The following is a 12,855-nucleotide window of genomic DNA, read 5'->3' as shown; positions in this document are numbered from 1 at the left end:
TTTGGGACAGCTGGTCACACAAAACAAGCAATTTAAAGATGTGATTATGGGTTAATGGGCATCTTCACCATTATCTAACATTCTGTTGACTGAATGACTGTCTAATAAAAACGTGGTCTGCAAAGTAATCAATAATGAAAACAATCATTAGTTGCTGCCCTAATCTCTATATCAATCACACAAGACTAGTCTGCATTTTTCATTTGTCGGTTAATACCTATTCTGTCCATGGATGGGGTTTTCATGCAACCAAAACTGAACCTCAATGAACCACATGGTCATGGTGAACTGAAGAATAAGTGAGTTGCGCAGATGTAGTGAAGGTGAACCACGCAAATCCAGTGTGCAAACATGTACGTGTGCAGAATAGACGCTACACTTCGTTAAAATATTTATGACCATTTTCAAACACCACAGATGCACCACAAAACTCGCTTAAAAACAAATGAGTTCCACTCCAAAATGCAGCTGATATGCTCTAATGGTGGCTGTAGCCTGGAGGACACAGCTTAGTGCGCAGGCATTTGTATTTACCACCACACCAGTGGTTAATATGTAGTTATATCTATCAGAGACTGGCATGCACTGGCAGTGCACTGCATTCCTGAGATAGCAAGCAACGCCAAAACAGCAATGGTTGGACAAAAATGGTCACACTCAAACAAGCTTAAGACACCATTTTGAAAATCCGCCGATTTCTAGATAACAACTCCGAGATGCCATCTTGCCAATTATCACCGTAGTAGCTACCGTTAGCATGTCTCTTCAACCATTCCGAAGCACCCCTTGCAGGAATCTATGCGGGTCACATTATACTAACGTTAGCTTAGCTTGCCTGCTAACCTGAAAAGACAACCGGCCGTAGCATCCCTGCATCCCTCGGCACGCGCTGCTGCTGAAATCGCTAATTAGCGAGCTAGCTGGGCAGAGATTAGCAAATAACAATGAAATACACTCACAGTAGGTCACACCGGACTGCACCGGGACAACAGCAGCTAACTTTGCCGCCTGGTCGCAAACCACTTACGTTAAACCCCCTACGGACACAACAAGTTTTCAGTTTGATTCAGCTGTTCGAGCTAGCTCGTTTAGCTTAGCCGGCTAGTTCCCCACTACAGCCACCACGGAGGACAATTGAAGGGATACGGAGGGAAAAAAAGACAGAAAAAAACGAACAACTAGCAAGTCGACACATGGACATTCCTGCCCTCCATAAGAAACAGCGGACGAGACTTACCAAAGTCAGTCGGTCGAGAAAAAAAAGATTCCCCGTGTGCGTACGTGCTTTCTCCCGTGAGTGTGCTCTGCCTCAGGTCGGACTGACTGCTACAGCAACGTTTTGTCGGGCCAGTGGCGCAGGGAAGACAGCTTTCACCCGGAGAGACGGCCACCGTGTGGGGGATGGGGATGCACTGCCGGGAGGGAGTGAGGAAGGGAGGGATGCAGGGATGCAAGGAGAGAAGAGGGGAGGGGGCCACCGATAACATACAGACGCTTTAATAATAGCCAAATGATAATAATAATATGTAGATCAGTAGAGTTCAGACTTATGACTGAAAGGAGAGCAGTACTTGAGCGACAGAATGGCCTTAGTTTCTTTTGTTCATTTCGACCAATATCATTGGTCTTCCTCTCATTCAATTAATAACTGAGCATTTGATTTTATGGGCCAGTGCAAATCAATCATTATAGGCTTATCTGCTGATAGAGATGATGTAGATGAAGGATGATAGCAGTAGGCTGATGCATAATCACGTTGCAATTTCTTTGTTCTTTTTGTGTGTTTGCACTTTATTGATTGTCCGTTGTTTTTGCGTTGATTAGACATGTCTTACACCAATATGTCGTTACATGCAGCATAACTGTGTTATTACCAAGGGTGACGCACACTGTTGTACTAGTAGTGCACGTCTACAAAAGCCTGCTGTTATGTATCTTTGTAATCAACGTGTCCAGACATGAAAGTGTGTTATTTGGTCAACAGCACTGTGGTGGTTAAATGGTACTGCAGCAGAGCTGGAAGTTCACGTTCAATAACTCAGATTCAGTGGCTTTTGCTCCCATACGTAACCACAATATTTGCTTTACAGGAAAGCAGCGCCATCCAGTGGAGATAAATTGCATTGCGGCAGAGTGCCTGAGTTTTCTAGTAAGCCTGCAAAAGCAACGTCTAATTAGGCAGCCTTTCAGTGTGTAATAAGGATTTTTTTCCCCCCCATCTCATTTTTGTAATGCATATGATGAATAAGTGTTTTTTAGGCGTATTTTACAATATCCCTTGTGCTGTAACACGTAAATTTACCGCTGCAATTAAAAATAAGGAGGCATTACATTTTTCCATTCAGTGACTGGATTGTTGTATTTAGTATTTTGTATTCCAGCTACCATTGCAGGTACAACTGATAAAATAAATAATAAGATAAATATAACAACCGGATTATCTACAAAGCAGAGCAAACAGCAGTATATACATTTTGATACACTTTTTTTTTTTAATTTCTGCCTGTAGTAGTTGTGAATCTTCATTAATAGCTATCTACAACTGACAACGATTAAATCTTAGACTGCACACTACTACATCAGACCTACTGACAGGAATTAAGCACACTGTCGCGGAGTTTTAGCCAGGAACTAGATTGCAAGTTAGCAATAAGACACAACTACAGTTCCCAGGTGTCATTGCGCCCTCTTCTACCGCAAACAAAGAGCCGCATACACCCACCCAGCTCGAGGGCTTTTATAAACGAGATAAATATCTTACTGTTAACACTTTTTAAAAAATACATTAAAAACGTGCACTTACAGCAAAGATGATGCTAGTCACAAGTATTAGAAATAGATTAATTAAAAAGCTGTCCGAATCCTCGCGTGATTTCACGTTTCCGGAAGTTAGAGTGGCATGAGACAGAGAGAGAGCTGTCCGAGGTGCTGACACTGTGAGTATTGCTTGTCCTGCTTCAGATTATCTACCTGTGTATTCTGTGTATTCTTTTACTTACATGAGTTTGATTTGCAACAGAGATACATTATCTAAGGTAAGTGTGTAATCTATTTATTTTGCGCTGAGTAATTCTGTGATAGTACTGAATGTGCTGGACACAAACCAAGCTCTTTCCTTAAACTGTGCTCAGCTGTATTGTACTTGTATGGCAGAGAGAGGCTGTCTGTTACAGATATGATGAAGTGGGGTAGATTTTTATTTTTTAATGCATTGCCTTTTCTTATCTCTGCTCTTAGTTCCCCCTGTGTCTCTCTCACACAGACACACACATTCATATACTGTATGAGTACACTTAAACTCACTACTTATAAAATGTGTTATGACCCTTGATTTTTTTATTTTTAATATTGTCAGCATTTTAGAAGATGGATGAATCTCAAGAGTCATCCTCCTGTATCACCAACGCCCACAACCCCAGCAGCAGTAGCCCTCCCAGTAGAAAACCTGGCAGTGCTCCACTATGCAACGGGGTCCCAGAGTGCAGGACCCTGCTGCGGATGTCTGAGTCACATGGTCTCCAGCTGCTGGGTGTGCTCAGATCATTCAGGGAGCGAGGCTTGATGTTTGACTTCACCATTAATGTCCAGGGACAAAGTTTTCCCTGCCATCGCTGTGTCCTCGCTGCATGCAGTGATTTCTTCAGGTATCTATCTATCTATCTATCTATCTATCTATCTATCTATCTATCTATCTATCTATCTATCTATCTATCTATCTATCTATCTATCTATGTGCAATTAATCAGGTAATATCTTGTGTAACTGCTCTGTTTTTAGGGCCATGTTTGAGGTGGATATGCGAGAGCGTGGAGATGGTTCAGTGACTCTGGGTAACCAATGTCCAGAGGCGGTGGGCTCGTTCCTGGACTTTGCCTATTCTGGAGAAACACTCATCACGGATGGCAATGTAGACCTGCTGTTTAAACTGGCCTCATTTCTGCAGGTAGCAATGCCGCCGTTCCTCCTTTTTCTTAGACGTACAGCACGTAATGCAATGGCTTTGCTAAATTTGTGCCATAAATGTCAGATTTTGACATATCGCACAGCAGGAAAAGAACAGATGTAGATAATAAAATGAATGATGGTTTAATTGCATTTAGCTGCGTTGGTTTCCGGGTTCTGGCGTTGTTGATGATGACTCACTGTTACGACTTCCTCAGACACTTGAATAGAACAGAGACACCATTAATGTTATTAGTAACATCTGCACTTTGCCCTACTATGACAAGTCAAAATGTCTGCCACACACCCATGTCTCTCTCTCTCTCTGTCTCCCTCAGGTGTCAGTCCTGTCCCGAGCGTGCAGTGACTTCCTGATAGGAACCATGGATCTTTCTAACTGTCTGTCCCTCCTCGCCCTTGCTGAGGCCTACGGCTCGGCCTCCCTCCTCCGAAGTGCCAACGAGTTTGTGGTTCAGAATTTTTCTGACCTTTCCAAAACACAGGACTTTGTGGATATGGAGGTGCTGCTTAAGAAAGCATAATAGGATTATATAATAATGAATGTAAATTATTTGTTAATGGATGCATACATTTTCTTAACTAGTTTACACCTTGGCTTTATGTTATGTATGCAGAGTGTGCATTCTGTCTGCCTGAGCAATGGTGTTATGCTGATTTTGTTTATTCTCAGTAATTAACATAACAATCATATTCCATAGACAATAAACTGTATTACCAACTCTTGGAGCTATATAATATAACCATATTAAAGATGAAGGTCGAGGAAAATGACACAATCTTTAAAAAATATTATTAAATAAAAGAATGATATTATCAAGTTCATGATACAATGGGGCCTCTTTTATGTCAAAATTTGACCTACATACAGGCTATAATATTGTCCCCATTAAATACATTTAAAATCATAAAGTCTGGACCTGAAGAGTTTGGGGTGGTACTTTTATTGCCAAAAGGCTTCTGCTGTGTAAAAATAGCAATAATGGTGTAAATGTTGATTTTGGGGCCTCAGTATTTACTATTTCTCTCGCTTCTTACAGTTGAATGTGTTGGAGGCATGCCTCAGGTCAGATGCTTTAAACGTGCCTTGTGAGGAGGATGTGGTGACGGCACTTCTTAGATGGATCCGCCATGATCTCCCGGGAAGACAAAAACTGTTGGCAGGCTTGTTATCTCTAACCAGACTCCACCACCTACCTGCGCTAAAGGTATAAACAGTGCATGTGCTAAATTTATGCAATTTCTTGAGATTGTCTCGCCCTTCACATGTTACTCCTTCTCTCGCAGACCCTGCGTGATTCAGACACTCTGTTCTGCGACAGTGAGTCCTGTCTCGCCCTGTTCTCAGAGGCTGAGAGCCGACAGGAACAGTACAGCGGCCTGCTCACTGATGCCAGGCCGGCCACCATGCAGAGCTACATCTACATCCACAAGACAGAGGAGAACGGAGAGATCCGCCACACCTTCTGCTACTGTCTGGAAACAGATCAGTGGAAAGAGCTGGGAACAGGGCAAGGAGAGGGAGAGGGGACAACCACGATACCGGACCCACCGGGATCCTACCTTACCAGCTACGCTGAGAAGGTACGTTTTGGGAGTCTTAAAATAAAGCAATGTAAACTTGTGTTCCTTTATTGCAAGTCATAGCCTTTGTGTGGGTTCAGTGAGTTTTCCAACCCAGGCTGCTTTACTTAAAATGTTTTTAGAGACCTCAAGAGGAAAATATCCATTATTTTTATCCATATCCATTTCACAGGAATAAAACAAAAATTTGTGAAACAGTATGAAAATGTGCATGGCCGCTAAAATTTGGTAACAAACAAATGGGGCCTGGACTATATATGCGTTTGTCCTGCTCTCAGTTCACTACCTTTTTGTCCGTCTGCTCGATCTAAGATGTTTGTGACAGGCGGTTGTCGGGGGAACTGCTGCCGGGCAATACGCCTCCATGTGGCCGAGCCCTTCCATGATGCCACGGACGAGGTTTGGTGCTTCTGTCCTGTGACCCTAACCTGCACACCTGCACCGGTCATGCTGAAGCCCAGAACCATGCATACGGCTGTAACCTGCCTGGACCGAGTGTATGTCATTGGAGGACGGACCAAAGGATCCAGAGGGGGAGCTTGCAGTCTGCTGGAGGTAACACTGATCTCCTATGATTGAGGCCATATTGTCCATGATGTGCTTTAATTACATGTACATGTTTTATGTGCAGTAGAAATTCTGGTCTTTTTTTTTTCCTTTATTGAAGGTGGAGTATTATGACCCTCTGACCCAGACCTGGTACTCAGTCAGCCCAATCCCCACTGCCATCTTCTACCCTGAGGCCAGTGCTTGTGGCAGTGTTATCTATACTCTGGGATCAGAGGTGGAGATCACAGACTCCTTCAATCCCTCACTGGACTGCTTCTTCTCATACGATGCGCAGAAGGACCAGTGGAGCCGTCTGTTTGCAGAGTTTGGCCAGTTCTTCCATGCTACGCTGGTCAAAGCGGTGTCAATTAATAACACTCTGCACCTCTGTGACCTGTCCACTTATAAGGTGAGCCAACAGATGAATGAATGAGTTGTCATTGCATTGCAGTGGGAAAGCACCAAAAAAGGCTTGTGTGTGACTTAAACACAGAGTTCAAAGTGTGCCTTTTTTCACATTCAGGTCTACAGTTTTTGTCCAGAGACCTGTGTGTGGAAGGGTGAGGGGTCATTCGAGTGTGCAGGGTTCAATGCTGGAGCAGTGGGATTAAGGGACAGAATCTACATCCTGGGCGGAGACTATTCACCTGATGAGATCACTGATGAAGTTCAGGTAGGAAAAACATTTTTATCCAGCAAAGTTTCTCTTACTTTAACTTTTGTTTCCTCAGATAAGGTGGAAACAGTCTGATGTGCTGACGTGTTTATGAAGGTTTAGTTCTTTGTTTCCGGGGTGCACAGGGATTTATCCGCTAAGATCTGCTTTCTCGTGGCCTGTGCAGGTGTACCACAGTGGGAGGAGTCAGTGGGAGGAAGTGGCTCCCATGCCCAGAGCGCTCACTGAGTTCCACTGCCAGCTCATCAGCTTCAACAGATACAGAGACCCCTGGGGTGACACGGCCTGACACACAGCGGACACACACACACACATATGAGTGGATATACACGTGTGTCACACGTGTCCATGGCATAAGCAAGTACCCATGAGTCTCCTCTGTGCATGACGGACTGCTGAGAGACCAACACTTGAAGAGAGAATTGCAGTCTTCAACTAACACCACATCTCTCACAGATCATCATAACACGAGAGCACCCGAGCCAAACGATTCATTTATTTTTTTATTTCAAGATTTGATCCCTAACTTTGTATGTGTGCTGCACCGGCTGTCATAGGATCTTTCTTGTGTCAGTCAACAAGTGGTCCCTCCCATGGAGGAACCATATTGAGAAGAAGACTATTTTAGAAATCCTATTTTAGTACCTGAATATTTGTTTCGTATGTTTGAAAATGAGAATTCACCCAAAGCAGAACTCACAGTATCTGTGAATTCATCAGCTCTCCTCCAGCTAGAAAATAGAAGACGTTATGTAATGCTTACAGCCTTCAGGAGGAATCAGTCTCTTTGTCCTGTATTTGGTGATTTTACAGCCTGGTCCTACACTCCAAAAGAGTTCTAATTAAATCCAGGAATAGTAACCAGCATGAAGGGAACATATAGGACATGATGGAGTATATGGAAAATGAGGGCTGGAGGTATGTGAGGGAATCATTTAAGGCCTTACTGGAGGATTTTGAAGTCAGCTCTTACATGAACTGGTAGCCAAAGCAGAGACATCAATACTGGTGTTATACAATCCAACTTCTCAGATCTTTTGAGGACCCTGGCAGCTGCATTCTAGACCAACTGGAGACCCTTTATTGTTGTCTTATGCAGGCCAAAAGTGCATTACGGTAATCTGTTCTAGATGTTTTGAAGGAAAGTGTGAGGACTGATTTGGATAAAATGACGTGCATTTGGGCTGTTTCATCAATATGGAAGACAGCAGTTTGTGTTGTATACTTGATTTATGGCTCAAATGTATGACGGGGATTGGATACTGTTCCCAAATTCCAAACCATATGGGTTGGAGAAATTATGCAGCCATCAAGGCCCATTGAGTGATGGACTCCTGACAAGCATGCCTCTAATGTAATCAGCATTGACTGTTATAGGAAGGCAGATGTATGTGTCATTAGTGTAGCAGTGATGCATTATGTTGTGTTTTTTGAAGATGTGACCCAGGAGCAGCATCTCTTAATAATATCACTGGGTCTTTCCCATCTTATATTCCTGATTTTCCTTTCTTGGTTCTTTTTTCTAGCTGATGGAGACCTGCTCATATGTATGAGACAATTTTAAAGTCATCTTAAGTAGTGACAGTACTGTGTGTCTAATCTGGGTGGATTTTCACTTTAAACACTTTAGCCTTTATTCCGCTCCAGACTGTCATGTGTCCGTGCATGCCCTGTTTCTCTCATGATATATATATATATCTAAACAGCAATTCTACATATGACCAATAGGTAGATCACCTGAGTATCTCCAGTAACTGCTTGTTTGGAGGAAATGTGCAACTTTACATGCTTCATAGAGAAACTCTCTGCAGCTTCAATGAATACAATAGCTTACATTTTCAGAAACCAGGAGAGAATAATACAGGATGCATAAGAAGTTTATGTAATGAAACAGAAAAAAGAATCCAACAAATGAAAGGATGCTAAGTGAACATAAAGATAATGCTTCATTATTTGTGTTGATGTCTTCTTCTTCTATCCACACCTTATCACATTCATCACTTAGTAAAAACAGACACAACAGCATGGTTTAGTGTATCAGTGATCATATGAATGACACAGTGACATGAGCTACTGTAGATACTTCTGTTTAAAGTGTTTTCAAGCCCCCACTTTAAAGGTTTCCACAGTGAAAAAGAACTTCAAACCCCTCCTTATTTGCTTTATTCGCCCTCCCATCTCCACAGTTCCTTCTCTGGCTCTTGCCAGAAATTCGGGGGCCCCATTCAAAAACATCTCAAAATACAAATACAGATCTCAGACTCATTCTTCATCAACATTCTGCTCACCTGGCTGTGGCAGTCGCATGTTTTTAGACTTCACTGGAATACTAGAGCTCTGGACAAGACCAGTGACCTTGACTGAAAGAATGAAAAGATGTAAACACTGTGCCTGAACAAGAATCAGTGAGCAGCAAAGCCCTACAGTAACCACGCTGGCTTCCCTCCATCTCCTCTGCCTCTTGTTTATCTCCTCGCACTTGTCGCTCCACGGTTCAGTCCTGGTAAGTTTTCACCAGCAGCCACATCAGCAGCACGGTGATTAAGACGATCATGAAGTTGAGGAACAGCTCCTTCACAGAGTGGTCCATGGCGGTGTCTCAGACGGGATGGAGAGCAGGAGGTGTGGCTCCTCTTTGGAGTAGTGTGCTGGACCTGAGAGGTGTGCAAATAAAGACATGACTTAAATGCACAGTATGTCATTTCTGCCACTAGGGGTCCCTCAGGTAAAACAATGAAAGCACAAGATCTATTTTGGTGGTGTAGTGTAGGATTGTGGGAGTTGTCTTCATTGTTCAGGCACTGTTGCAGATGGAAATTTATCTGACTCATGTGAAAATCATGTTCATGGATAAGGCAATGTATCAAAGTTTTATTCACGTTACTTTTAGTTACGTTTCCCAATTTCCATCCGCAGTCTCAAAGTATCATCTGGCGATTCCCGTGGCGCCACTGACAGACGACCAAATAAAACACACCTTGAATTAAAAATTCTTTGAATAAATTACAGATTTCTCTGGGTTTCTCTAGACACAGGTCTAGTCATTTTCAGACATTTTAATGTGGATATGTCACATATCGTGCCTTTAAGAAAACATGTATGACCAAGGCAAACAAAAATACAAGTGCATGCGTATGTGTGTGCGCTTTACTTGTGCTATGTGTGTGTGTGCGTGCGCACATATGTCACTTTTGTTATCATAGATTAGAGGGATCAGTCACTTCTCAGACACGTCATTACATCTGTCCACAGTTACCATCACTCAGCAGGGAGACGGGCCACAATATCCCTTCATATAAACACAAGGGAATGACACACCCACCCACCAAGCATACATAATAACACACTAATACACACATGATGAGGTTAGAAAGAACTGCAGGGCAAGGCAAAGATGACATTTTTGCACATCATTTACAAGGTTTTGATTGGACACTGTATTCTGCCAACAATGACAACAGTATTCAATAATAACACAATCACATATCACATATGTTATTGTTGTCATTATTGTTGTTATTAGTGGTAGCACTGATGACATCAAAGGTAGGATTAGTATTAGCATTAGTGTACATTTTTATTGTTTTATATGTTATTCCCTGATGAAATAGTAGTAGTAGTAGTAGTAGTAGTCACTGCTCTTGTCTTCCTTGTGTTTTTCTCTTAGTGTTTTGTCTTTCATCTCGCAATATGAAAAATAATAAAAACAAAAAAATCAGATGTAGTCTGATGTAAGTTGTTACCTTTCCTCTTTTGGCAGTGATCTCACAACAAACAGGAAGAAGAGAAAGCAGATGTTTTCATGTGTTCCAGCAGCACAGCGTTCCTTTATCTTGACTTCTGATGGTGCGTCTTCTTACTGGACACTTCTCCACTGTGGCGCTCTGTAGCATCTATCAGCAGCTGATCGTCTCCAGCTCTCTGTGGTCGCCAGGGGCAGGGCCCGCTCCTAAAGTAGCCATCCTCAGCGGACCGCCCATCTTTCACATACACACAGACTGATGTCACACACCAACTGAACAACCAATAGAGTGTGTTATTTTCCACAATCTCGTCCACAGGAGTGTTTCCCATTTGTAACCATACAGACTCTCTCTCTCTCTCTCTCTCTCTCTCTCTCTCTCTCTCTCTCTCTCTCTCTCTCTCTCTCTCTCTCTCTCTCTCTCTCTCTCACACACACACACACACACACACACACACACACACACACACACACACACACACTGCAGAGGAGGGACTCAGGGTTATTTATAAAACATTATTGCAGATACTAGGTGGATTACAGTTGTTCCAAACACAATACTCACATCTTCTGATGGATTTAGGAAACTGTAACAGTATCACTGAGTATTTGGATAGAAGCTATGCACAGGGGGAAAGAAACAATAACAGAGCATTGCAGGTTTAAATGCAGCTGATGCCACAATTCATCATGCTGTCAGGAAATATTAAGTCTTCCATAGTTATTTAGATACTTTGAAAAGTATCATGACATACACAGTCCTTTCTGCCACTGCATATCTGTTACTTTCAATATTCTTCTGGCTGCTGGATGGCAACTGTCAGTCATGAAAGACAATGGAAGGATGTGGAGGTCATGTAGCTGTGTTGCATGCAGTGGCTGGCATCCTTCCTAAATCAGTATCTCTTTACTGATGGATCAGCAGACACAGACAGCCAGGCTAAATCAGATTCTGCTCCCCTCAGTGACGTGCAGACAGGCTTTTGGGCAAAGAGGCACCAATACAAGTACAAGCACCGTTCGGAAAAGTAGGTTCTGTTTTTTTTATAGCTCCCATGTTGGAAAATCTGAAGATCTTTGTAACCACATTTTGCCAAACCTCTACAAAGTTCCTGCATCAAAGTTTATATCAAACTTGTATCAACCAACTCTCTCTACTCTCATACTTGGGCCGTAAATATGAGGTTACAGCTAGCAGCTGGTTAGCTTAGCTTAGCATAAGAAACAGCTAGCCTGGCTCTGTCCAATGGTTGCAAAATCCACCTACCAGTACCTTTTTAAACCTGTACAGAACATGCTACATAACATGCTGTGGTTTTATACCAGACTGGTGTTTGGACCGGTATGAGGACTTCCAAGAGTCTTGTCGTCATCATAAGTTTTCCAAACAACCAGTGAAGACTTAGTGAAGCCACTTCTTCAAGCCAAGAAGGAGTATAGCACATGAACTCAACTGTAAAACCGCAACTTATAATGTTTATGCTTCTGCTTTTGTGCTGTCGAAGCCACTGGTTGCCATTTGTCATTTTGGTTGCCATTCTCAAGAGGGAGGGTCTTATGTAGGCTAAAATGGGCTAGCTTGAGGGCGAGGCTAAAGGAAGAGGACCTGGGGGTATACTGCAAAGCAATTTTGACATAGCCAGGCTTTCTTTGAATGAGCTGGCTCAACAAAACTGAAGTGTCAGAGATAACTGGCTTGTGGGTGAAACTGAGGTGTCTGAATAAAGCCTGGTTGCTGAAACCTAACAGCTAGTTGTCATTTAAAGTGGACATGCCCATAATTCTGCATAACTTTAAACCTTAATGTAATTTAAACCAGTACTGTTGTCATGACAGGGGGAATTAGCTTTAAAGACCAAACCCAGTTTTTGTACCAGGCTGAAAAGCATTTATTTCTGCTGTGAAGTTGGGCTTTTTAATATGGGGGTCTATGGGAATTAACTCGCTTTTGGCACCAGCCGAAGTGGCCATTCGAGGAACTGCAGTTTTCAGCATCACGTTTTTCAGTTCCGGGAGTCAACAAGAAAAGGATGCAGACCTCACCTGTACCTAACACTTGAGGCATACAGCTCATTAATTAAACACTGATATTTGATCGGTACTCAGTAACAGCAAATTCAGGTATCGGAAACCGGATCAGAACTGAAAAACATGGATCACCACATCCCTAGTTTCTACTGCAGCCAAGAATAGACAACAAGGGCTGAGGCGATGGTATTCAGCTGGTTGCAATCTGCAACCTCACCACTAGATTCCACCAAGTCCTACACACTGATCTTAGATATATTATAGATGGTATTATTATAGATGTTTATTAGGAAGGGTTGTTTTTTCCTGTTTTGTT

General features: G+C 42.7%; 3 protein-coding genes across 4 annotated transcripts in view; 1 reads left to right on the top strand and 2 right to left on the bottom strand.

Annotated features, from left to right (window-relative positions):
- Positions 1-1,412, bottom strand: part of fam168a (family with sequence similarity 168 member A) — a 30,465-nt gene extending 29,053 nt beyond the window's left edge. For both annotated transcript variants that reach the window (XM_070970728.1, XM_070970729.1), the window contains exon 1: positions 1,238-1,412. The gene's annotated coding sequence lies outside the window, so the exon portion shown is untranslated. The remainder of the gene's footprint in view (positions 1-1,237) is intronic.
- A 1,441-nt stretch (positions 1,413-2,853) lies between these two features.
- On the top strand, positions 2,854-8,721 carry kbtbd3 (kelch repeat and BTB (POZ) domain containing 3). Its single transcript, XM_070971237.1, has 10 exons — positions 2,854-2,936; positions 3,356-3,644; positions 3,778-3,943; positions 4,281-4,463; positions 5,001-5,168; positions 5,248-5,544; positions 5,857-6,099; positions 6,212-6,502; positions 6,617-6,766; positions 6,936-8,721. Exons 2-10 carry the CDS (start codon positions 3,367-3,369, stop codon positions 7,056-7,058), a joined length of 1,899 nt encoding a protein of 632 aa, XP_070827338.1. The 5' UTR covers positions 2,854-2,936; positions 3,356-3,366; the 3' UTR covers positions 7,059-8,721.
- Positions 8,722-9,263: 542 nt separating this feature from the next.
- LOC139336927 (sarcolipin) lies at positions 9,264-9,359 on the bottom strand. Its single transcript, XM_070971238.1, has one exon. It carries the CDS (start codon positions 9,357-9,359, stop codon positions 9,264-9,266), a length of 96 nt encoding a protein of 31 aa, XP_070827339.1.
- Between the last annotated feature and the right edge of the window lie 3,496 nt (positions 9,360-12,855).

Source organism: Chaetodon trifascialis, chromosome 9 (assembly GCF_039877785.1).
Source record: "Chaetodon trifascialis isolate fChaTrf1 chromosome 9, fChaTrf1.hap1, whole genome shotgun sequence".
Classification (NCBI taxonomy): Eukaryota; Metazoa; Chordata; class Actinopteri; order Chaetodontiformes; family Chaetodontidae; genus Chaetodon; species Chaetodon trifascialis.
This window is presented reverse-complemented; position numbering and strand designations above follow the sequence as displayed.